The sequence below is a fragment of the Oncorhynchus clarkii genome, chromosome 9, assembly GCF_045791955.1.
Source record: "Oncorhynchus clarkii lewisi isolate Uvic-CL-2024 chromosome 9, UVic_Ocla_1.0, whole genome shotgun sequence".
NCBI classification, from domain to species: domain Eukaryota; kingdom Metazoa; phylum Chordata; class Actinopteri; order Salmoniformes; family Salmonidae; genus Oncorhynchus; species Oncorhynchus clarkii.
The window spans coordinates 74,446,946-74,472,200 of NC_092155.1; the positions used below are offsets into that span (position 1 = coordinate 74,446,946).

General features: G+C 43.6%; 1 protein-coding gene across 1 annotated transcript; it reads right to left on the reverse strand.

Moving 5' to 3' along the window:
* Positions 1–2,466: 2,466 nt before the first annotated feature.
* LOC139416945 (solute carrier family 25 member 33-like) lies at positions 2,467–24,177 on the reverse strand. Its single transcript, XM_071166132.1, has 7 exons — positions 23,971–24,177; positions 16,479–16,661; positions 9,953–10,030; positions 7,379–7,479; positions 5,912–5,978; positions 4,579–4,859; positions 2,467–4,240 (listed from the first exon to the last, which is right to left on the reverse strand). The coding sequence occupies exons 1-7, from the start codon at positions 24,012–24,014 to the stop codon at positions 4,038–4,040; spliced, it is 957 nt and encodes a 318-aa protein (XP_071022233.1). The 5' UTR covers positions 24,015–24,177; the 3' UTR covers positions 2,467–4,037.
* Between the last annotated feature and the right edge of the window lie 1,078 nt (positions 24,178–25,255).

A 25,255-nucleotide genomic window follows, 5' to 3' on the forward strand; every position in this document is an offset into this window, starting at 1 on the left:
CCCACCGCCAAACCGGTCATGCTGGAGGATGTTGCAGGCAGCAGAACGTTCTCCACGGCGTCTCCAGACTCTGTCACGTCTGTCACATGTGCTCAGTGTGAACCTGCTTTCATATGTGAAGAGCACAGGGCGCCAGTGGCGAATTTGCCAATCTTGGTGTTCTCTGGCAAATGCCAAACCCCCACCTGTGGATGTCGGGCCCTCATACCACCCTCATGGAGTCTGTTTCTGACCTTTTGAGCAGACACATGCACATTTGTGGCCTGCTGGAGGTCATTTTGTAGGGCTCTGGCAGTGCTCCTCCTGCTCCTCCTTGCACAAAGGCAGAGGTAGCGGTCCTGCTGCTGGGTTGTTGCCCTCCTACGGCCTCCTCCACGTCTCCTGATGTACTGGACTGTCTCCTGGTAGCGCCTCCATGCTCTGGACACTATGCTGACAGACACAGCAAACCTTCTTGCCACAGCTCGCATTGATGTGCCATCCTGGATGAGCTGCACTACCTGAGCCACTTGTGTGGGTTGTAGACTCCGTCTCATGCTACCACTAGAGTGAAAGCACCGCCAGCATTTAAAAGTGACCAAAACATCAGCCAGGAAGCATAGGAACTGAGATGTGGTCTGTGGTCACCACCTGCAGAACCACTCCTTTATTGGGGGTGTCTTGCTAATTGCCTATAATTTCCACCTGTTGTCTATTCCATTTGCACAACAGCATGTGAAATGTATTGTCAATCAGTGTTGCTTCCTAAGTGGACAGTTTGATTTCACAGAAGTGTGATTGACTTGGAGTTACATTGTGTTGTTTAAGTGTTCCCTTTATTCTTTTGAGCAGTGTATGTACCTCAGTGGGACTAACCAAGCACAAATTGTAGAGGAAAATAGTCTATCTTCTGTGCCAAAAAGAGAAGCTATCTGTGTGCAAGCGGGTGTACATGTAGCCATATACAGTACCAGTCAAAAGTTTGGACACACCTACTCATTCAAGGGTTTTTCTTTATTTTTTTGGTTGAGAGAATTCCAAGAGTGTGCAAAGCTGTCACCAAGGCAAAAGGTGGTTACTTTGAAGAATCTAAAATGAAAAATATATTTGGATTTGTTTGACACTTTTTTGGTTACTACATGATTCCATGTGTTATTTCATAGTTTTGATGTCTTCACTATTATTCTACAAAGTAGAAAATAGTACAAATAAAGATAAATCCTTGAATGACAAGCTTTTAACCAGAGGTGTAAATAGGCTCGTCTCTCATTTTAATCTTTTTTTTGTGCCAGACTGGTTTCAAATGCCTTGTTTAATTTTTCTGTATTTGTACGGATGTAAACTCAGCAAAAAAAGAAACATCCCTTTTTCAGGACCCTGTCTTTCAAAGATAATTTGTAAAAATCAAAAACAATTTCAGAGCTTCATTGTAAAGGGTTTAAATACGGTTTCTCATGCCTGTTCAATGAACCATAAACAATTAATGAACATGCACCTGTGGAACGGTCGTTAAGACACTAACAGCTTACATACGGTAAGCAATTAAGGTCACAGTTATGAAAACTTAAAGGACACCAAAGAGGCCTTTCTACTGACTCTGAAAAACGCCTGTTGTAAGGCAGGTCCTCACCAGACATTACCAGCGTCTATGGGCACAAACCCACCGTCGCTGGACCAGACAGGATTGTCAAAAAGTGCTCTTCACTGACGAGTCAGTTTTGTCTCACCAGGGGTGATGGTTGGATTCACATTTATTGTCGAAGGAATGAGCGTTACACCGAGGCCTGTACTCTGGAGCGGGATCGATTTGGAGGTGGAGGGTCCATCATGGTCTGGGGCGGTGTGTCACAGCATCATCGGACTGAGCGTGTTGTCATTGCAGGCAATCTCAACGCTGTGCGTTATAGGGAAGACATCCTCCACCCTCATGTGGTACCCTTCCTGCAGGCTCATCCTGACATGACCCTCCAGCATGACAATGCCACCAGCCATACTGCTCATTCTGTGAGTGATTTCCTGCAGGACAGGAATGTCAGTGTTCTGCCATGGCCAGCAAAGAGCCCGGATCTCAATCCCATTGAGCACATCTGGGACCTGTTGGATCGGAGGGTGAGGGCTAGGGCCATTCCCCCCAGAAATGTCTGGGAACTTGCAGATACCTTGGTAGAAGAGTGGGGTAACATCTCACAGCAATAACTGCCAAATCTGGTGCAGTCCATGAGGAAATGCACTGCAACACTTAACGCAGCTGGTGGCCACACCAGATACTGACTGTTACTTTTGATCTTGACCCCCCCCCTTCGTTCAGGGACACATTATTCAATTTCTGTTGGTCACATGTCTGTGGAACTGGTTCAGTTTATGTCTGTTGTTCATACAAATATTAACACATGTTAAGTTTCCTAAAAGGACATTTCCATTTTTACCGAGGTTATAATATTTTACTGCTCTAGGTGATATAATTAGTTTTGATAACCTTATTTACTATTATGTATTGAATTTATTCACGCTTTATAAAATGCACCCTGCAGAAAACACCCGGAAGAAGAATTATCAACCAAATTACCTCAGTGAATTGTAAAGTTTGCTTGTGTCAATTCATCCCATAAATGATGGGTTGCCAATTGGCAAGTTGACATGAAAACATTTTTTTGTGATAAGTACTGATACAGTATATTATAAATCACAATTAAAATGTTAAGACTGGGATACAAACCCATGGGATTGCATTCCAAATCCACTAAAGGTACTACTGTACAGTATTTTACTAGATAAAGATGAATAGACAACCGCTATTATGTACCCTTCAAAGTACAGTACTGTAGTAATCTCAATCAGACATAGTGGTTCAATCAAGTGAAAATCATTTATGTAAGTGTGGTTTGATTTGTGAAGCTGTGAGGAAACCCAGTTAACATAGTCAGCACCTTTACAGTAAACCATCAAGTGAAATCATCTTAACACCACTAGGAGTTCAGTCCATCTTTCTCAACCAGATTACTGTAGTTTTACACCATTCAAAAACAATGAGCCGAACACTTAAGCCGAATTTTATTGAGCCACTGGTCAAATAAGCTTTCACGGTCATATTGTAAAAAAAAAAAAAAAAAGACGATTATGTTCTCTAACACAATATATAAATTAACCTGTATTTGTCATGGAAAATAATTAAAAATCACACTTCAAAAATCACTATGGTAGTCAATGAATAAGCAGGAACTATCATGATGGATGGTGTGTGGTGGCTCGCAAGGAACAATTCTAGCTATGCCTTGATCTTCCCTAATTAGCATAAAATTATATAACCTGTAGCCCAAGACCTTGACTGATCTTTTGGACATTCAACATTTATAAGCATCAGAGAAAGTCAGACAACACAATAACAAAAAATACAAAATAATTTAGTTCCAATTTAAAACAATACTTTTCTATTCAGATGACCCCTTTATCTTGTATGAAAACAACTACAGTTATTCTCATATGGTCCTAGCCTGAATCCCAGATACGTTTGTGCCGTCTTGCCAACTCAACTCATGACAGCAATGGCGATACAACACAAACAGATCTGGGACTCAGGCTAGAGTTGTCCTGTCAGTAGTACCACAATTCTTGAGAGTTTAAATTCTTCTGAACAACTTCTAAATAACATGCTTCAATGAAAAAAAAAAAAAACTTTTTTTTTTAAAGAGTCCAAAATGGCCCCTTTATAAAGTGCACTACGTTTGACCAGAGCCCTTATGGACCCTGGTCAAAAGTAGTGCACTAAATAGGGGATAGTTTGCTATTTAGGATGTATCCTAAAAAACAGTTACAGTTCATTGGATAACAGTAAAACCTGCCTTTAAATTCCCTCAAGAGAAACCAACAGTCTCTAAACCAGTCTTTCCAACAAAACAGAAATTCTGCAATTTCACAATTGTCTCTTTCTTGCCCAACGTGCCTTGGGATATAACTACATTGTGTTGCCCTTCCATCTAGGACGGGCCGACCAAAACTGGTCTTTTCCTTAGCTACCATGTCGTTGTCGTCGTCGTCGTCGTCGTCATTGTTGTTGTCGATTACTGCGAGGAGTCTCCCATCAGGTGGACAATGAGTTCGTAGGTGGAGAGGACGATGGCTGTGTTGGGGATCTGTCTGATAAGCTGAGGAATGAGTCCTCTGTAAAACGCAGCGTAGCCCTCCTCCACTGCCACCAACCGTGCTGTCTGGAAGAAGTACTGATATTTGCTGCCCTCTTCTCGCAGCCTTGTCCGAATCACCTCTGACGAATGGAAGAGACGCAGAGAGAGAGAGAGAAGGAGAGAAATTAAGATGAATTAAAATTAAAAAGGTGATTTTGAATGCGGTCTACAGAGTATTTTGACTAAAGATGGAAGGACGTGTGTTGAGTTTCTACTAAAGGCTTCTCACTCAAGTTAACATTGAGTCATGGGTGTATGCTGTGCTACTGTACAGTAGACAGTTGTAGATCGGGCCGTCGTCAATTAAAAGCTGTTTTGCCTCTTACGTCAATGTGTGGTTGTTGTAGTTTGAGGTGTGGTATGACAAGTTAACACTGTAGCATTTACTTAATCCATACCCATTAATCCCCATGCTTACCGTGCGGGTAGGCTATGCAAGAAGCACAACCCTTAGCGAAGGCAGCCGCCATCATCAGGCCTAGGAAATCCGACGCCCCTTTTTCCGTCTCGCTGTTCGGCGACGTGAAGCGCGCTTCGTTCAGGCGTTTCTTCAGCGTCTCGTAGATGAGGAAACAGATCATGGTCTCGGAGATGCCAGCGTAGGACGCCGTCAGACCCCGGTAGAAACCTCTCATGCCCTCGGTCTTGTAAACGTTACGGGCACACTGCAGCGCGTTCGTCTTCTTCTCCCCTCGTACCCTGGAGGAAAAGACGGTCAGTATTGATCTAAAAAAATAAAAAAATACATCAGCAGGTGTCAAAAAAAGTCTGTTTTTGGCAGAAGATTTAGAGAAGAGGTTAAATTGGATCAGAAAAAACATTTTCCTGCAGGAACGTCATTTTGTGGGTGGTAACCTACTATTTGAACTTGTTCTATAAGAATGGTTTTGCTATATTTTTTTGTGAAGGTGTGCCCTAACGCAGATGACCAAGAACAGAGGTGTCAGGGGCACCATAGCCAGTAAACAACACAACCTCAGGCAGATCAAGTGTCATACCTCACACTCCAGTCTTGTGACAAAAAAATCAAGAGACATCCTCTATTGTAATGTCCTCTGTTACTTTAAAACGATAAACTTAAAACTTTATGAAATGTGCATTTAGCATGGTACAATTTAAATATATATATATATATTCCTATTTTTCCATCTACCAAATAACAACCCCCCCCCCAATAGTTAACTATAGTTTGAGTGACTACCTATATGAACAGGTCTGCAGGGTAAATAGGACACTAGGTCACCAGACATGCGTGTCCCCGTAACGGTGACCTCACATAGTTCTATTGCTCCATGCGTTCCAAACGCCACCTCATTTCCTACATAGGGTCACTACTTTGGAACACGTTTCTGGTCAAAAGTAGTGCCCCTATACAGGGCGTCATTTGGGATACAGATTCTGTGTAAATATAGCCTCTCCCTCCAACGCAGCCTAATGCGTCAGCAGCCAGTGTATTTATGGATCTGCCCGGTCACATTACACCACGCAAACTGCGTAACCCAAGGACAGGACAGCAGCCAAGATGGGGGGCCCGTCAAAGATCACATTCAAATGGTGGTGGTGACAGAACTGTAATTACACACTACTACCTACCGTAACCCTTTAATGAATGTTCTGACTCCATTAGTACAAAACTAGTATCTAAAACATGTCTGCATTTAAATCCTGTAAAAAGCTTTTAAAAAAAGAGACTTAATAAAAGTAAATTAAACAAGGAAGTAAGAACTGTGGAACAATATAAATGTACATACTTCCTCTCCAGCTGCATCCTGGTCTTAACCATCCAGACGGGGTTCATGAGGGAGTTTGTAACAAAGGCTGAAACAGGAAGTAGAAACAGAGAGTTGTCGTATCACTGGATGGAGCAAGAGAAAGGGACAGAGTTCACTTTATATCTCTGGATGGGAGTTCAGGGAAAGAACAGAAGGTCAGGAAGGACAAATCCTCCAGGATTCCTGACAGAGCAGAAATTCAATCATTATACAACACATAGTTATAGAGTTATATAATAAATATGTGTATTATATATATATATATACACACATTTTAGTGGACAAAATGGCCCAAAAAAAATCACCACAAAAACTCGTTTACCCAGCAGGCATTAGAACCTACATGGTTTACCCAGCAGGCATTAGAACCTACATGGTTTACCCAGCAGGCATTGAACCTACATGGTTTACCCAGCAGGCATTAGAACCTACATGGTTTACCCAGCAGGCATTAGAACCTACATGGTTTACCCAGCAGGCATTAGAACCTACATGGTTTACCCAGCAGGCATTAGAACCTACATGGTTTACCCAGCAGGCATTAGAACCTACATGGTTTACCCAGCAGGCATAGAACCTACATGGTTTACCCAGCAGGCATAGAACCTACATGGTTTACCCAGCAGGCATAGAACCTACATGGTTTACCCAGCAGGCATAGAACCTACATGGTTTACCCAGCAGGCATTAGAACCTACATGGTTTACCCAGCAGGCATTAGAACCTACATGGTTTACCCAGCAGGCATTAGAACCTACATGGTTTACCCAGCAGGCATAGAACCTACATGGTTTAGACGTAGCATACAGACAGAGCAACATAGAACAAGCAAGACGTAGCATACAGACAGAGCAACATAGAACAAGCAAGACGTAGCATACAGACAGAGCAACATAGAACAAAAAGCAGCAAGACAAAATTCATAAAAGCAACAAAGTGTTTCCACACCTCACAAGTTAGACAACAGACAATATGGAAAGCGGCAACACACAGCTAGGGACCATGTTCACAAATCCGATTGACATTTAGCCAGGTCTTCATGCATTTTGTGAAAGTGTGATAGGTGGTGCAGTTATATGTGTCTGAAGGCAGTGTATTCCAGACATGGGAAGCTCTCACAGAGAAAGCGGATTTACTAAAGGTGCTTTTCCTTAAGGGAACTATACAGTCACCTCTCATGGCAGACCTAGTGGATCTGCTGCCATAGGTTTGTGTTTTTTTTGTTTAACAAAAATACTGAGTGGAGGGGGAGCCAGGCCATTTAGGATCTTGAATACAAGACAAGCGTCTGTGTATTGCACAAGATTTTCCCAACTCAGGAGCTCATTGCTTTGGCTCTATTGCTTTGTGTTTCATATAGAATGAGGGTAGAGTGCTTCCCACAGGCGCTGGGGTCGCCGTCCCCCTTACGCTGGGGTCGCCGTGGTTTGCTTCAGACGGTCTCACCTGCACAACCAGCTGAGGACATGTGCACCACTCCACTGTTGGGGACGAAGAAGTCATTGAACGTCTCCTTAGACTTCTTGTAGGCAGCAAAATAAATAGCTCTACAAGAAAAAGACAAGAAGACAAAACAAAAGATACGGGTGAGAAATCAGATTCCCTCTTTAAAAAGTTTAAACAAATGCATATTTCTCAGTAAGTGGGTGTCCATCTTTCACTGTGTTTTATAAAACGTCAGCGTGGCTTTATGTAACATCACATGGCCAGGTGCTGCCCCGAAACCTGTGAAGCAGCAGTAGCAGCAGCCTTTGACAGAGCCAGCAAAGCGTGCCACGTGTGTCCTGTCCAGAGCAGTCTGCTATGCTTCTGGAACAGTCCATCCCATACAGTGTGTGTCACAGGCAGCAGCAGAATGGGTTGAATAAGCACCGAGGCAGGCCAGGGGGTGGTCGAGAGAGAGAGAGATGGGTCTGGACTAGTGCTATTCTCATTCTGAATGCCAGGCAGGATTTGGAAGCTGGCGGCTGATAGCGCGGGTCAGCTGGCGGCTGATAGCGCGGGTCAGCTGGCGGCTGATAGCGCGGGTCAGCTGGCGGCTGATAGCGCGGGTCAGCTGGCGGCTGATAGCGCGGGTCAGCTGGCGGCTGATAGCGCGGGTCAGCTGGCGGCTGATAGCGCGGGTCAGCTGGCTGACAGCGTGGGGGCGGGTCAGCTGGCTGACAGCGTGGGGGCGGGTCAGCTGGCTGACAGCGTGGGGGCGGGTCAGCTGGCTGACAGCGTGGGGGCGGGTCAGCTGGCTGACAGCGTGGGGGCGGGTCAGCTGGCTGACAGCGTGGGGCCAGCGTGGGTCAGCTGGCTGACAGCATGGGTCAGCTGGTTGATAGCATGGGTCAGCTGGCTGATAGCATGGGGACGGGTCAGCTGGCTGATAGCATGGGGGCGGGTCAGCTGGCTGATAGCATGGGGGCGGGTCAGCTGGCCCCACACTAACTATTTCTGGGAGTGAAATCATTTTGGTGGGAACGTTGGTGAGTTTCCAGTGACCCCCTCCCCACCCCCGCTTACTGAGGATGGATACTACGTTACTGTACAAACCCAAGGAGTGTAAAAATGTCTTATTTATCTGAATGGCAGCGCTTGTAAGTTGGGCGATGGTATAATGTAGAGAGAGAGAGGGACAGACAAACCCCTTAGTGAGGACTGTATACGGTGCATTCGGCAAGTATTCAGACCCCTTCACCATCACCACATTCTGTAGACTAGCGGCTGTAATCGCTGCCAAAGGAGCTTCAGCAAAGTACCGAGCAAAAGGTCTGAATACTTTTGTAAATGTCATTTTTCAGTTGTTTACTTTAAATACATTTGCAAACATTTCTAAAAACCTGTTTTTGCTTTGTCATTATGGGGAAAAAACAGATTGATGGGGAAAAACAATTTAATACACTTTAGAATAAGGCCGTCCTCCCTCACCCCGCCGGTCCGTCCTCCCTCCCTCTCCCCGTCCTCCCTCCCTCGCCCCGCCGGTCCGTCCTCCCTCGCCCCGCCGGCCCGTCCTCCCTCCCGGTCCGTCCTCTCGCCCCGCCGGTCCGTCCTCTCGCCCCGCCGGTCCATCAGTCCTCCCTCCCTCGCCCCGCCGGTCCGTCCGTCCTCCCTCCCTCGCCGGTCCTCCCTCCCTCCCTCCCTCGCCCCGCCGGTCCGTCCTCCCTCCCTCCCTCGCCCCGCCGGTCCGTCCTCCCTCCCTCCCTCCCTCGCCGGTCCGTCCTCCCTCCCTCCCTCCCTCGCCCCGCCGGTCCGTCCTCCCTCCCTCCCTCCCTCGCCCCGCCGGTCCGTCCTCCCTCCCTCCCTCCCTCGCCCCGCCGGTCCGTCCTCCCTCCCTCCCTCCCTCGCCCCGCCGGTCCGTCCTCCCTCCCTCCCTCGCCCCGCCGGTCCGTCCTCCCTCCCTCCCTCGCCCCGCCGGTCCGTCCTCCCTCCCTCCCTCGCCCCGCCGGTCCGTCCTCCCTCCCTCCCTCGCCCCGCCGGTCCGTCCTCCCTCCCTCCCTCCCTCGCCCCGCCGGTCCGTCCTCCCTCCCTCGCCCCGCCGGTCCGTCCTCCCTCCCTCGCCCCGCCGGTCCGTCCTCCCTCCCACCCCCGCCCCGCCGGTCCGTCCGTCCTCCCTCGCCCCGCCGGTCCGTCCGTCCTCCCTCGCCCCGCCGGTCCGTCCGTCCTCCCTCCCTCCCTCGCCCCGCCGGTCCGTCCGTCCTCCCTCGCCCCGCCGGTCCGTCCGTCCTCCCTCGCCCCGCCGGTCCGTCCGTCCTCCCTCGCCGGTCCGTCCGTCCTCCCTCGCCGGTCCGTCCGTCCTCCCTCGCCCCGCCCTCCCTCGCCGGTCCGTCCTGTCCTCGTATGTCTTAATTCAACAACACAGCAGTAATAACATGTTGCAGTCTAAAAGCCGGTCCTTGGTAATGACATGATAAAAGGGTGAGTGTGTAGGTTGTTAAGGGTGTGGACATACAAAAACACATCCACACCCAAACATTACTTACACCAAAACGAAGCCACCCTTTCAAATGCAGTCCGTGTCTCATTTAGCAGGCTTACCTTGAAGGGGCCACCCCAACAAGATTGGGACCCAGTCCCCGGAAAAGCGACAGTGGTCCCTCTTTTTCTAGAATTGACCTAGAAATGGGAAGAAAAACAAACCAGTTAATTGAATATACACTTTTCTTAAAAAAAATGTTTGAATGACACGAACATCTATTTAGGACGTGGATTCAGTAGTAGGGTTCAGGATGCTGTATGGTCACTCCGCAAGTCAATCCGACGTCTGCATTGGCAAAACAGCATGTACTGCCATGGGTATATTGTTAAATTGAATCGTTAGTGATAATTCACTTAATTAATCGTGATATGACATCTCCCCCCCCCCCCCCCTCCCTCCATATCACAGGACTATGGTTTTGGCCAAGACCCTACTCTCAACCCCAGTATACCCTTTGAAACTGGAGATGCACTGTGAACTCTGTCGCCTCAGTGGGATTGACTTTACACACACACACACACACACACACACACACACACACACACACACACACACACACACACACACACTTAGTCCCGTAGCAGACAAATAGGCCAGTTGCGTAGACACACAGGGACAGAACAGGACTGATGCATTCGTCCTGCACTCTGCAGATTTGTATTTATTATTAATTTATTTAAAAAGGACACGATTAATCCCACCGCTAGTTTTCCCACACTGTAACGACGTCATTTTGTTCAAATAGATAAAAAATACCCTTCAGGCCAAGTAAATAAAGGATTTTAAAAGTTATCCTGTTTAGTCATAACATGTTATGGATTTACAGAGTTTAAAGAGTTTTAACATTTTACCTTTAAAACTGACCAACAACGGCGTTTGGAAGTGAGCCAGTGAGCCACAACCTTCAAGCAACCTTCTACTGTCACAACAGACAACACTGGATAAACAAGGATTTTGGGGGAGAACAGGTTCATTCACAACAATTATTGGTGAAATGAATTCAAATGGATGCTTGAAGGTTGTAGAGTCACTTAGAATTACAATGGCTCACCTCCAAAATGCCATTGTTGGTCAGTTTCAAAGGTATTTTTTTTTTTTTTTTAAACTGCACTGAGTGAACAGGTTGAAGATACTATTTGAGCCATTCCCCTCTGAACCATTCAGCTGAGTCCAGTCCAGACTGGTTCAGTCACATTCAGCAAAAGGCCTCCGGCACTAACCCCTTGAGGCGAGAAACATGAGAAACCACAGACCACATTTCGGGATGTCAGTCGGCACGGCTTCCTCCTCGTGTTCAATTTGGCAGAGGCACAGTCACGCCATCACTCTCACCCAGTCTGTGGTCGGAGGCAACCCTCCCTGGGCCTCGGGGGTGAGGGACATTTCCACAGGTGGCATCAGCACTTACATAAGTGTCCTCGCTGCACTGTGCGTCAGTGCGTGTGCGTGCGTTCCCCACAGCTGGCAAACAGCTCTTAGATTAGAACAAGATAGCTCTATCTTTAGTCTCTAGTTTTTGTGTATAAAACAGGATAACAGTAATGGCCCTCGTCAGACAGGGTGGAGGCGGGCCCTCGTCAGACAGGGTGGAGGCGGGCCCTCGTCAGACAGGGTGGAGGCGGGCTCGTTTCCTCCTCTTTAGACGGAGTGGTAGAGTAAAGACACAGGCCTAATTTCACACAACTAGAGCAGCATCCCAAATTGCACCCTATGCCCTACAGTACACTACTTCTGACCAGGGACCATAGGACAAAACATTCTTAGCCTAGTAATTCCTTGTGGCCTGGCAGCCACCGTGGGTGGCCTGGCAGCCCCGTGGGTGGCCTGGCAGCCCCGTGGGTGGCCTGGCACAACCACAGATCCCGAAGGCTACATTCTGCAGCAAGACAACGATCCAAAACACACAATCAAGTCTACATGGAAATGGTTAAAAAGCAACACATTTTGCCATTTTGGAATGGCCCAGTCAAAGTCCAGACCTAATTCCAATTGAGATGTTGTGGCAGGACTTGAAAGGAGCAGCTCATGATTGAAAACGCACAAATGTTGCGAGTTAAATCGGTTGTGTATGGAAGAGTGGGCCAAAAACTTCCTCCACAGTGATGTGAGAGACTGATCAACAACTACAGGAAGCGTTTAGTTGGAGTCTTTGCAGCTAAAGATGTCACAACAAGTTGCTGTTTATACTCAGATCCACATTCCTGTAAAGATTAGAGAGGATCTCATGTTAAATACTGTTGAAGTAATATGGCTACAGGTTCATCTGCCTCACCTAAAGCCCATTCTGGTGGGAAGCTGCTATAGACAGTCAGTATCTGGATAATGTTAAATACTGTTGAAGTCATATGGCTACAGGTTCGTCTGCCTCACCTAAAGCCCATTCAGGTGTGAAGCTGCTATAGACTACCAAGAGTTAACAGTCAGTATCTGGATAATGTTAAATACTGTTGAAGTCATATGCCTACAGGTTCGTCTGCCTCACCTAAAGCCCATTCAGGTGTGAAGCTGCTATAGACTACCAAGAGTTAACAGTCAGTATCTGGAGAATGTTAAATACTGTTGAAGTAATATGGCTACAGGTTACTCTGCCTCACCTAAAGCCCATTCTGGTGGGAATCTGCTATAGACCACCAAGTGTTAACAGTCAGTATCTGGATAATATGTATGAAATGCTTGAGAATGTATGTGATACCAATAGAGGAGGTATATTATCTAGGGGATTTAAATATTAACTAGCTTTCATCAGGCTGCCCACTCAAATCAAAGCTTCAAACTGTAACCAGTGCCTGCAACCTGGATCAGGTTATCAGTCAACCTACCAGGGTAGTTACAAACAGCACAGGAATGAAATCATCAACATGTATTGATCACATCTTTACTAATGCTAATTTACTAATTGCTTTTCTGATTTTCGTGACCAAGCTACTTGATGCTAGGTGTACATAATGTTTTGTCGAGCGATCGATAAACTTACACCAACGCTTGGATTGCTTTCGCTGTAAAGCATATTTTAAAAATCTGACACGACAGGTGGATTAACAAAAGGCTAAGCTGTGGTTTTGCTATATTGCACTTGTGATTTCATGAATTTAAATATTTTTTGTAATATTATTTGAATGTGGCGCTATGCAATTCAGCGGTTGTTGATGAAAATTATCCCGTTAACGGGATTGCAGCCATAAGAAGTTAACACATTGATCTTAACACATTATGAAATTGCTTATTCCAGTTACTAATAAGCATGCACCCATTAAGAAAATTACTGAAAACTTAAATCCGAGTGGATTGATGAGGAAAAAGGATTGGCAGATATTTAAATATTCCTTAAAGTAGTTGGCAAGATTAGCAAACTTAGGCATGACATGCAAGCAACAAATGCTGCCACTACACATCCAAGTATATCTCACTAAATTATTAAAAACAAGAATTGTAATTTCAAATTCCGTAAAGTGAGTGTGGAAGAGGTGACATTTTTTTTTTGTCTATCAACAATGACAAGCCACCGGGGTCTGACAACTTGGATGGAAAATGACTGAGGATGATATTGGGGATGATATTGCCACTCCCGTTAGCCTGCTTTTCAATCCTAGCCTACTAGAAAGTTCCCCCCAGTCATGGGGGGAAGCAAAAGTCACTACCTAAGAATAGTAAAGCCCCTTTACTGGCTCAAACAGCCAACAGAAAAAAAATGTGTTTGACCAGATACAACATTATTTTACAGTAAACAAATTGACAAACTTTCAGCATGCTTATAAGGGAAGGACATTCAACAAACACAGCACAAATAACTGATGATTGGCTGAATGAAGTTGCTGATAAAAAGATTGTGGGAGGCTGTATTGTTAGACTTTTTTTTGACATTATCGATCAGCCTGCTGCTGGTAAAACTGATGTGTCATGGCTTTACATCCCCTGCTATATTATGGATAAAGAGTTGCCTGTCTAACAGAACACAGAGGGTGTTCTTTAATAAAAGCCTCAAACATAATCCAGGTAGAATCAGGAATTCCCCAGGGCAGCTGTCTAGGCCCCTTCCTTTTTTCAATCTTTAACGACATGCCACTGGCATGACTCATTATACACGTCAGCCACTACAGCAACTGAAATGACTGCAATACTTAGAGATGCAGATAGTTTCAGAACGGGTGGCAAGGAATAAGTTAATCCTAAATATAAAAAAAACTAAAAGCATAGTATTTGGGACAAATCATTTACTAAACCTCAACCTAAGGCAGGTCCTACAGGCCCTAGTTAGCACACCTGGGTTACTGTTCAGTCGTGTGGTCAGGTGCCACAAGGAGGGACTTAGGAAAATTGCAATTGGCTCAGAACAGGGCAGCACGTCTGGGCCTTGGATGTACACAGAGAGCCAGACTATGGGAGGCGCACAGAAACTACATAAAGACACGACTACATGGAACTCTATTCCACATCAGGTAACTGATAAACAGTAGAATCAGATTTAAAAAACACACCTTATTATACAGTGGGGAGTGTGAAGCAACACAAACATAGGAACAAACACACACACACACACACACACGGATTTTGTGTTGTAGGTAGTAGAGCAGGGGTCCAAGGGGACACAGTGTGTTGTGAATTCTGTAATGCTTGTATTGTAATGTTTGTTTTTTTAAATTGTATATATGCTTTAATTCTGCCGGACCCCAGGAAGAGTAGCTGCTGCCTTGGCAGGAACTAATGGGGATCCATAATAAACCCCAGGAAGAGTAGCTGCTGCCTTGGCAGGAACTAACAGGGATCCATAATAAACTCCAGGAAGAGTAGCTGCTGCCTTGGCAGGAACTAACGGGGATCCATAATAAACTCCAGGAAGAGTAGCTGCTGCCTTGGCAGGAACTAATGGGGATCCATAATAAACCCCAGGAAGAGTAGCTGCTGCCTTGGCAGGAACTAATGGGGATCCATAATAAACCCCAGGAAGAGTAGCTGCTGCCTTGGCAGGAACTAATGGGGATCCATAATAAACCCCAGGAAGAGTAGCTGCTGCCTTGGCAGGAACTAATGGGGATCCATAATAAACTCCAGGAAGAGTAGCTGCTGCCTTGGCAGGAACTAATGGGGATCCATAATAAACCCCAGGAAGAGTAGCTGCTGCCTTGGCAGGAACTAATGGGGATCCATAATAAACCCCAGGAAGAGTAGCTGCTGCCTTGGCAGGAACTAATGGGGATCCATAATAAACTCCAGGAAGAGTAGCTGCTGCCTTGGCAGGAACTAACGGGGATCCATAATAAACTCCAGGAAGAGTAGCTGCTGCCTTGGCAGGAACTAATGGGGATCCATAATAAACCCCAGGAAGAGTAGCTGCTGCCTTGGCAGGAACTAATGGGGATCCATAATAAACTCCAGGAATAGTAGCTGCTGCCTTGGCAGGAACTAACGGGGATCCATAATAAACCTCAGGAAGAGTAGCTGCTGCCTTGACAGGAACTAATGGGGATCTATAATAAACTCCAGGAAGAGTAGCTGCCGCCTTGGCAGGAACTAATGGGGATCCATAATAAACCTCAGGAAGAGTAGCTGCTGCCTTGGCAGGAACTAATGGGGATCTATAATAAACCCCAGGAAGAGTAGCTGCTGCCTTGGCAGGAACTAATGGGGATCCATAATAAACTCCAGGAAGAGTAGCTGCTGCCTTGACAGGAACTAATGGGGATCTATAATAAACTCCAGGACGAGTAGCTGCTGCCTTGGCAGGAACTAATGGGGATCCATAATAAACTCCAGGAAGAGTAGCTGCTGCCTTGACAGGAACTAATGGGGATCTATAATAAACTCCAGGAAGAGTAGCTGGCGCCTTGGCAGGAACTAATGGGGATCCATAATAAACCTCAGGAAGAGTAGCTGCTGCCTTGGCAGGAACTAATGGGGATCTATAATAAACCCCAGGAAGAGTAGCTGCTGCCTTGGCAGGAACTAATGGGGATCCATAAAAAAAATACAAACTGAGTGGAGTTGGGTGTTGAATAACTTTATTTTATTTAATTAAGTATATTTGTTTTTGTTATTTGAAAAACTCAGGTTCCCTTTATCTTATATTAGCGGTTGGCTGAAGATCTGATAACATTCCGTATCAAAATTATAGAAAATCAGAAAGGGGACAAATACTTTTTCACAGCACTGTACACAACATGGTGAAACCATTACGAGACCTGTAGCAGCCCAAACTTATAAGAGCCCCTTACCGTAAGACCCGTAGTAGACTAGCCCCAAGCTAATAAGGAGGGACAACCCCCCTTACCGTAAGATACATAGTAGACTAGCCCCAAGCTAATAAGGAGGGACAACCCCTTACCATAAGACCCATAGTAGACTAGCCCCACACATATGAGCCCCTTACCGTAAGACCCATAGTAGACTAGCCCCAAGCTAATAAAAAGGGACAACCCCTTACCGTAAGACCCATAGTAGACTAGCCCCAAGCTAATAAGGAGGGACAACCCCTTACCGTAAGACCCATAGTACACTAGCCCCAAGCTAATAAGGAGGGACAACCCCTTACCGTAAGACCCATAGTAGACTAGCCCCAAGCTAATAATAAGAAGAGGGACAAACCCTTACCGTAAGACCTGCAGCAGGCCAGGTGGCGTAACGGTGCCCGAGCCTGGTCTGATGACCCCAGTACCATTGAGCGTGCCCAGTTGGACCTGGAACACGGGCCGGAGCGCGAGGCCCGACGACTGCAGCCTGGTCTTCAGCACCTCCAGAGGACAAGTCACGATGGCTCCCACCGTACCACTACATCTGCAGACAGAAAGATGGGAAAATACAGTAACATATATAATACAGTAATAATATATACACTAATCTCAGGTCATTTAAAAAGTCAGGTTTACAACATCTACACGGAGAATAGCAAAACATTAATATGGCATTAATGAATTAACAAGGCGAATGACAATGGAGATTGAACTCCGATGACGGTGGAAAGGATTACCAAAGAGGTTTCAGGAAGTGGAGAGCCTTAGTTGTTGCCCTTACGTACCTGAACCAGCCTTTTGTCAGGGCATGGTAGACTATTAAAAATACAAAAACACGTATTTACATTTGTCCAATTTGTAGTGTGCTATGATTATACCGGGTGAAGTAGTCCTGCTGTCTGTTGCAGTGTTATCAGTGAGATTCAGTTGGGTCATAAGTCCACCCCTGGATTTCCATTTCTCCCTCTCTCAGGGAATGTAATTTACCATCAATATACATAACAGTAGCAGCCACGCAGTACTTTTAATGGCCTCACTAAAAGAGACAGTGTCGTGAACAGGCTCTCACATTGACTCTATACACATCTGGCACAAAAGGTCATTGAACCAAGAAGCTCTAATTTGACTAAAAGCTAGAGAGAGAAGAGGTCTTACAGCCTAAGCCTACATAGCCGTTTAAAAATGTCCAAATCACGCACTTCATTTGATTTATGACCTACATTTTTTTTTTTTTTTTTAAAGTGAGGAATAGTCTTGCGTCACAGAAGATATTAACCTCTCTACAACCCCTGTCCATCCAAGACAAGGCGTGACAGAAGGAATTAGATTTGTTTTGCCCCGAGGGGGCCCGCATTCCGTCTTCAACGAGGTCCAGAGGTTATTTTCTTGCTGTTTTGGTGATTATTAGCGAGCTAGACACAGTTCAGATTTGGTTTTAGTGATTTAAATAATAATAATAATAATTAAAACATACAGTGCCTTCAGAAAGTATTCATATCCCTTGACTTTTCCCACATTTTGTTGTGTTAAAGTGATAAATTGAATATCTAAAAAAAAATTAACCAAAAAATCCCTTGGCCATCTACACACAATACCCCATAATGACAAAGTGAAAACATATTTATGGAAATTTCTTCAAATGTATTGAAAATCTAATTTACATAAGTATTGACACCCGAGTAAAACACATGCTAGAATCGTCTTTGGCAACAATTACAGCTTGCGAGTCTTTTTGGGTAAGTCCAAGAGCTTTGCACACCTGGATTTTTAAAAAGTCTTCAAGCTCTGCCAAGTTGGCTGTTGATCATTGCAAGATAGCCATTTTCAAGTCTTACCATAGATTTTCAAGAGGATCCATCTTCAGTTCTACCATCACAGCCATTAAACTATGTAACTGTTTTAAAGTCACCATTGGTCCTCTGGTGAAATCCCTGAGCGGTTTCCTTCCTCTCCGGCAACTGAGTTAGGAAGGACGCCTGTATCTTTGTAGTGACTGGGTGTATTGATACACCATCCAAAGTGTAATTAATGACTTCACCATGTTCAAAGGGATATTCAATGTATTTTTTACATTTTTACCCATCTACCAATCGGTGTCCTTCTTTGCAAGGCTTTGGAAAACCTCCCTGATCTTTTTGGTTGAATCCGAAATTCACTGCTAGACTAAGGGACCGTAGATATGATTTTATGTGTGGGGTACAGAGATGAGGAAGTCATTCAAAAATCATGTTAAGTAGCACACAGAGTGAGTGTACGTCATTTTGTGTGGTTCTTGAGCACATTTTTACCACCTTACTTTTAATGTTTAATTGATTTGTAAACATAATTACACTGACATGAGGTATTGTGTGGATACATTATAGACTGATTCTAAAAAAAAAAAAAATTATTTATTTTTTAAATTCTCCATCAATCTACACACAACACCCCATAATGACAAAGCGAAAACTGGTTTAGACATTTTTTACCAATGTATTAACAATAAAACCTTAATTACATAAGTATTCAGACCCTTTGCTATGAGACTCAAAATTGAGCTCAGGTGCATTGTGTTTCCATTGATCATCCTTGAGATGTTTCTACAACTTGATTGAAGTCCACCTGTGTTAAATTCAATTTATTGGACATGATTTGGAAAGGCACACGTCTATATATGGTCTCACAGTTGACAGTGCATGTCAGAGCAAAAGCCAAGCCATGAGGTTGAAGGAATTGTCCGTACAGCTCTGAGAAAAGATTGTTGAGGCACAGATCTGGGGAAGGGTATCAAAAAATGTCTGCGGCAATGAAGGTCCCCAAGAAACACAGTGGCCTTCATCATTCTTAAATGGAAGAATTTTGGAACCACCAAGACTCTTCCTAGAGCTGGCCGCCCAGCCAAACTGAGCAATCGGCGGAGAAGGGCCTGCTCTTGGACGTGACCAAGAACCCGATGGTCACTGACAGAACTCCTCTGTGGAGATGGGAGAACCTTTCAGTAGGACAACCTTCTCTGCAGCACTCCACCAATCAGGCCTTTATGGTAGAGTGGCCAGACGAAAGCCACTCCTCAGTAAAAAGACACATGCCAGCGTGCTTGGAGTTTGCCAAAAAGACTGACAATGAGAAATAAGATTCTCTGGTCTGATGAAACCAAGATTGAACTCTTTGGCCTGAATGCCAAGCGTCACGTCTGGAGGAAACCTGGCACCATCCCTACGGTGAAGCATGGTGGTGGCAGCAGCATCATGCTGTGGGGATGTTTTTCAGCAGCAGGGACTGGGAGACTAGTCAGGATAAGGGGAAAGATCAATGGAGCAAAGCATAGAGAGATCCTTGATGAAAACCTGCTTCAGAGCACTCAGGACCTCAGACTGGGACGAAGGTTCACCTTCCAACAGGACAACGACCCAAAGCACACAGCCAAGACAACACAGGTGTGGTTTCGGGACAAGTTTCTGAACGTCCCAGAGCCAGGGCTTGAACCCGATCAAAACATCTCTGGAAAGACTTAAAAACAGCTGTGTAACGACGCTCCCGATCCAACCTGACAGAGCTTGAGAGGATCTGCAGAGAAGAATGAGAGGATCTCCCCCAAATACAGGTGCGCCAAGCTTGTAGCGTCATACCCAAGAAGACTCGAGGCTGTAGTCGCTGCCGAAGGTACTTCAATGTACTGAGTAAAAGGGTCTGAATACTTACATAAATGTGATATTTCCGTTGGAAAATTTTCAAAAAAAAAAAAGTTTTTGCTTTGTCATTATAGGGTATTGTGTGTAGATGAGTAAAAAAAAATATTATGAGCCTGTAACGTTACAAAATGTGGAAACTGTGAAGGGGTCTGAATACTTTCTGAATACACTGTATCTACACGCACGCATTTTCGTACACTGAACAAAAAATATAAAACGCAACATGTAAATTGTTGGTCCCATGTTTCATGAGATGAAATAAATAAAAACCTAGAAATGTTCCATACGCACAAGAACCTCAAATTGTGTACAAATTTGTTTACATCCTTGTTAGTGAGCATTTCTCCTTTCCCAAGATAATCCATCCACCTGACAGGTGTGGCATATCAAGAAGATGATTAAACAGCATGATCATTACACAGGTGCACCTTATGCTGGGGACAATAAAGGGTTACTCTAAATATGCCGTTTTGTCACACAACAATGCCACGTCTCAAGATGAGGGAGCGGACAATTGGCATGCTGACTGCAGGAATGTCCACCAGAGTTGTTGCCAGAGAATTTAATGTTAATTTCTCTACCATAAGCTGCCTCCTACGTCGTTTTAGAGAACTTGGCAGTACGTCCAACAAGCCTTACAACCGCAGACCACGTGTAACAACGCCACACAGCCAAGACTACGGGAGGCGCAAGACATGCTGAGGAGTGTTTCTGTCTGTAATACAGCCCTTTTGTGGGGGAAAACAAATTCTGATTGGCTGGGCCTGGCTGCCAAGTGGGTGGGCCAATGCCCTCCCAAGACCACTCATGGCTGCACCCCTGCCCAGTCGTGTTGAAATCCATAGATTAGGGCCTAAATCATTTTTCCAATTGACTGATTTCCTTATATGAACTGTAACTCTAAAATATTTTTTAATTTGTGCATGTTGCATTCATATTTTTGTTCAGTATAATATTATATATTTTTTTACTCAAACCACCCGCAAGCCGGATATGTTTGACACAAATTTAGGTCGGCCGTTTTGGTCAGGGAGCTCGTCAACCATGGTTTGCCAGCGCTGTGATAAAAGAGTGTAAAATAATTAATTTGAGGAATTAATCTGCACTGTATATATGTGTTACCAAAGCTAGCCTGCCAGTTTTAAGAACGATACCGTTAATGATTCAAATTTTTCAAATGAACCGCCAATATGCCAACATTCCATTCAAACAATTCCGTTAAATCCTCACCCATAAACTAACATCGGCTGAAGACACCTTACACAGTGCCTTATCTTAAAACCGACGTAAGGTCAAAAAAATCTAAGTAAACATACCCCGAATAAAAACACCTGGTTTTCTGAGCAATCTTTCAAATGATTAGGACATGCAAAACGCATTTTTTTTTTTTTTTTTAAATCGGCGTTTAATTTGTACTGCGCACGTGTTAGCACCAGCCTCCTTCTTTAGCGTGACTGAAGTGAGTTCGGAACAACTAAACTAGAAGTCGTTCACAAACTGTATATGTCCAAACTCAAAATAATAAAAAAAACGCTTCCCAAAAATAACATGCAAGGCTGTGGAAGAACATTTATTTAGATGGGCGATTTTCTTCATCTATCAAAGTGACATAAGGTAGCCTGATTTCAGATATGTCCATGTAAAAACAGGAGTATTTAGGGGGAATCGTTCTTCTTACAAAGCATGTAAAAGTTTAAATCAAACTTACATTAATCTGACTATCCAAAATACATCGCATTACTGTGTGCATGTAACTGTACTCAGAGACATTTATAGTATGTTACATATTTCTTAAGAGGCTATTTAGAAGGAACATTTGGATCAAACCGGTATCAATTATTTTAGAATTATATGATCGTATTTTAGATTGACAATTATATTAGACAATTTCTGATATATCACATCTGATTGGTGGAGTGCTACAGAGATGGTTGTCCTTCTGGAAGGTTCTCTCGTATCTCCACAGAGGAACTCTGGAGCTCAAGTCAGAGTTACTAGATGTCTAAAGGGCACATTGTGCCAAATGCAACTGCTTCCAATAACAAACAAATAGCTATCCATTCACTCGGCTTATCATAAGCATCTCCTAGCCGTCTGGGACGCAATGAGAAAAACATACTGTGGACGAGACGGAGTTGCATAACCCTACGTGTGACAGTGATATGCATACTAAACACGGTATGGCAAAAGGCCATATCATGGTGTCCTCCAGACAACCAAAGTTAACTTTTTGAATCAGTTAAAATGTGAAACCATTAAACATTTACTAGCTCAGAAGAGACCATGGCATGTAACAGCCTCTGTAAATACAGTTCTTGATGTTATGTCTGCAGTCAGTGTGCAGCTTGGAAAGGCAGGCTAGACTCTTGGATCTCAATCCCAAAATAAATGTAGTATTGCCTTGACAATGATATTCAGTGTGAGCTTGTCACTTATGATATTTGCTCTATTCTACTATAGCGACTAATGTTATTTTTTTCAACTGTCATTTTTTTTAAATTATTTTATTTCACCTTTATTTAACCAGGTAGGCTAGTTGAGAACAAGTTCTCATTTGCAACTGCAACCTGGCCAAGATAAAGCATAGCAGTTTGACACATACAACAGAGTCACACATGGAATGAACAAAACATACAGTCAATAATTCAATAGAAATAGAAAACAAAGGCTATATACACAGTGTGTGCAAATGAGGTAAGATAAGGGAGTTAAGGCAATACATAGGCCATGGTGGCGAAGTAATTACAATATGGCAATTAAACACTGGAATGGTAGATCTGCAAAAAGATGGATGTGCAAATAGAGATACTGTGGTGCAAAAATAACTAAATAAATAAATACAGTATGGGGATGAGGTAGATAGATGGGCTGTATACAGATGGGCTATTATTATTATTATTATTATGTTCTGATTTTATAAATAAAGTAAGCGTTATTACCATTATCCTCACCACTATGGCACTTCTTAACATTGGCTGTTCTATGAAATATAGGGCCTATATAGACATAACTATATGACTTGCATTTCTATTCCTCTATGGGTCCAATACAGGATCATATATCCCCAACTAAATGGATTATCAGTCCTAGGTTTTGAATAGTGGTTTCCCAAATGTCAAGAGCTGTCAATGGGTGACCTTGAGTGTCAAATAGTCCTGCTAGCTTCCAAAATAAAAAATCTTTATAAACTTCCAAGTTTAAGTCGGATAATATTTTTCTCATGAATAGCTAGCTACATATTAGCTCAAATACATTTTAGGTTACGTTTGATCTTTTTTTTTTTTTTTTATATACATCTTAGAATATAATAAATATATCGCTAGCTATAAATATAGTAGATTCCTCTATGCTAAGCTGCAGTGACTAAAACGAGATAGCTTGCTAGCTGCAGCACTTCACATCGTCACATGGATGACTGAATGACTGGGGAACGATTATGTAACTCGAGGACATATTCTAAGGTCAGAATAGACTGCGACACTTGCCAGTTAACTAAATGCCACATCAAATATAAAACATTAATACTCTTGAATGTTGTATTCGAGTTCATAGCTCAAGTGATACGGACCTTCGTAGAAATAGAGGTCATTGCAAATGGCCAGGATTTTCACTATAATTTTTATTTTATTTTTTTAAGTTAGCTAACTGTTTATTAACGCCAGTCGGGATAGACGATTCATAAAAATCAATATCCGGTTTGATTAGCCTAGCTAGCATGCTAGCAGTGAGAAGGACAATAGTTGGGCCACCTGACATTGAATAACTAGACGAATGATACAATAAACACTTGTTAGCCAGTTAAAAATACTGTTATGAAATCTTTGGCAAAATTGTTAGAATCACACTGTTCACCATTAGAGTTACGTCGCAACCTCATGCTGTAGCGAGGCCTTCTCACTCATTGAGTGGAGGGGGAGAGTAACGTTAGCTTGTTAAACACATTTCGGTTTAGTGAGAATATGACTCGTTTGGTCAAGATGTGGCACAAATATCTTAAAACGACAACGCAAGCTGCCGAGTAACCCATCAATCTAACACAATAGCTAACATAAATTTACCGGGACAAAAGCAGAAGCCGCTAGACTATTAAATATATATATATATATATATATATATATTCAGCTATGCTAATGCTAGCTAGATAAAAATGAAACAATTAAATGTCGTAAAAGGAACACTTACCCGCCTGCGAAGAGATGTAATAGCGTATTATTATTATGTGCCATGTTTAAAAAATCTAACCATAATCTTCTTTGTCTTCTCGTAAATGTAATCTCTACAAGTCAGAGGCGAAAATGTGGTTTATCTTGCTTGTCAGCTGCTGTCACTAGCCAGTCGTCCAGCCGGCGGTCTCTGAAGCGTTTCCAAACTCTGACTACTAATTCTGCCAGCAGCACAAACGATCATGTCCGTTTTTTCGTATGGTAACGAAGAAACCTTCAAAATAATAGCCTGCATTTGAAAACATTGCAATCTGGATACCTCATAAAAAAATAATCAAAGGCCACTTTTATTGTGCCAATATAAAACATTTAATACGTCATTTCTGAAAACAAATATAAAATATGTTTTTGAAAACATTTTTTTAAAGACAAATAATGAAAAAAATGTTGACATTGGTATGTTGAGAATATTGGGCTGTAGAGGGAAAACTTTTCTACCTATCTGAGTTAAAGTGGGTTGGAAAAACCCAGTAGAGTCGCTACTAACCGAATGTTGTTAGTTTGGGAGGGGGACTGGAGTCAATAAGTATACCATATACCGTGTATATGCAATTACATTGCAATGAATAGAGTGGGTGGAGTTAAAGCCAATTTATGCTTGATCTGAAAAGGTGGTTGGAGGCTTCGTATGGAAGGTGTGACATGATTGTGGAGCCTCCAGAGGCATGCAACGGCCAAATCAAGCTTCGTACTGCATCGCCATGTGCCTCTCAAATGTTTTAACAATGCGGAGGGCTCGGACAGCTTGGAGGGCTCTGTATAGCTCTGCATTGACATGATTGGTTGACGGTAGGTGGTGGCAGTACATCCTGTATAAACACAAACTTACTTCCATGACAACTTTCTTCACAATTGCTCTGCTCCGCTAAGCACAAGACCATGCAGAGCCTTTAAGGACTCAGCAGCACTCTGTATTAAACTCTTTGCTCAGCACAAGAGACCCATTTAAGTTTTGCAGACTCTATTGAGTATGTCCAATGACACATTTGTATTTCATTAAAAGTGTATTTCTTTAAACATAGCCTACACAAATGCTTTCAACATAACAGTATTTGCGTAAACTTTCAAAAGAAATGCTGACATAAATACACTATTAAAATTAAGATATGTCAAATTATCTATTTATTTTTTCAAAGGTGGTTTCAGTGCTGTGAAAAACAGTTGTATTGCACTGTAGTGCAATGCAAAAAAAAAAATGATATTCCCAGTTTAGTGTTTTTTTGCAAGGGGACTCTTATGTTGAA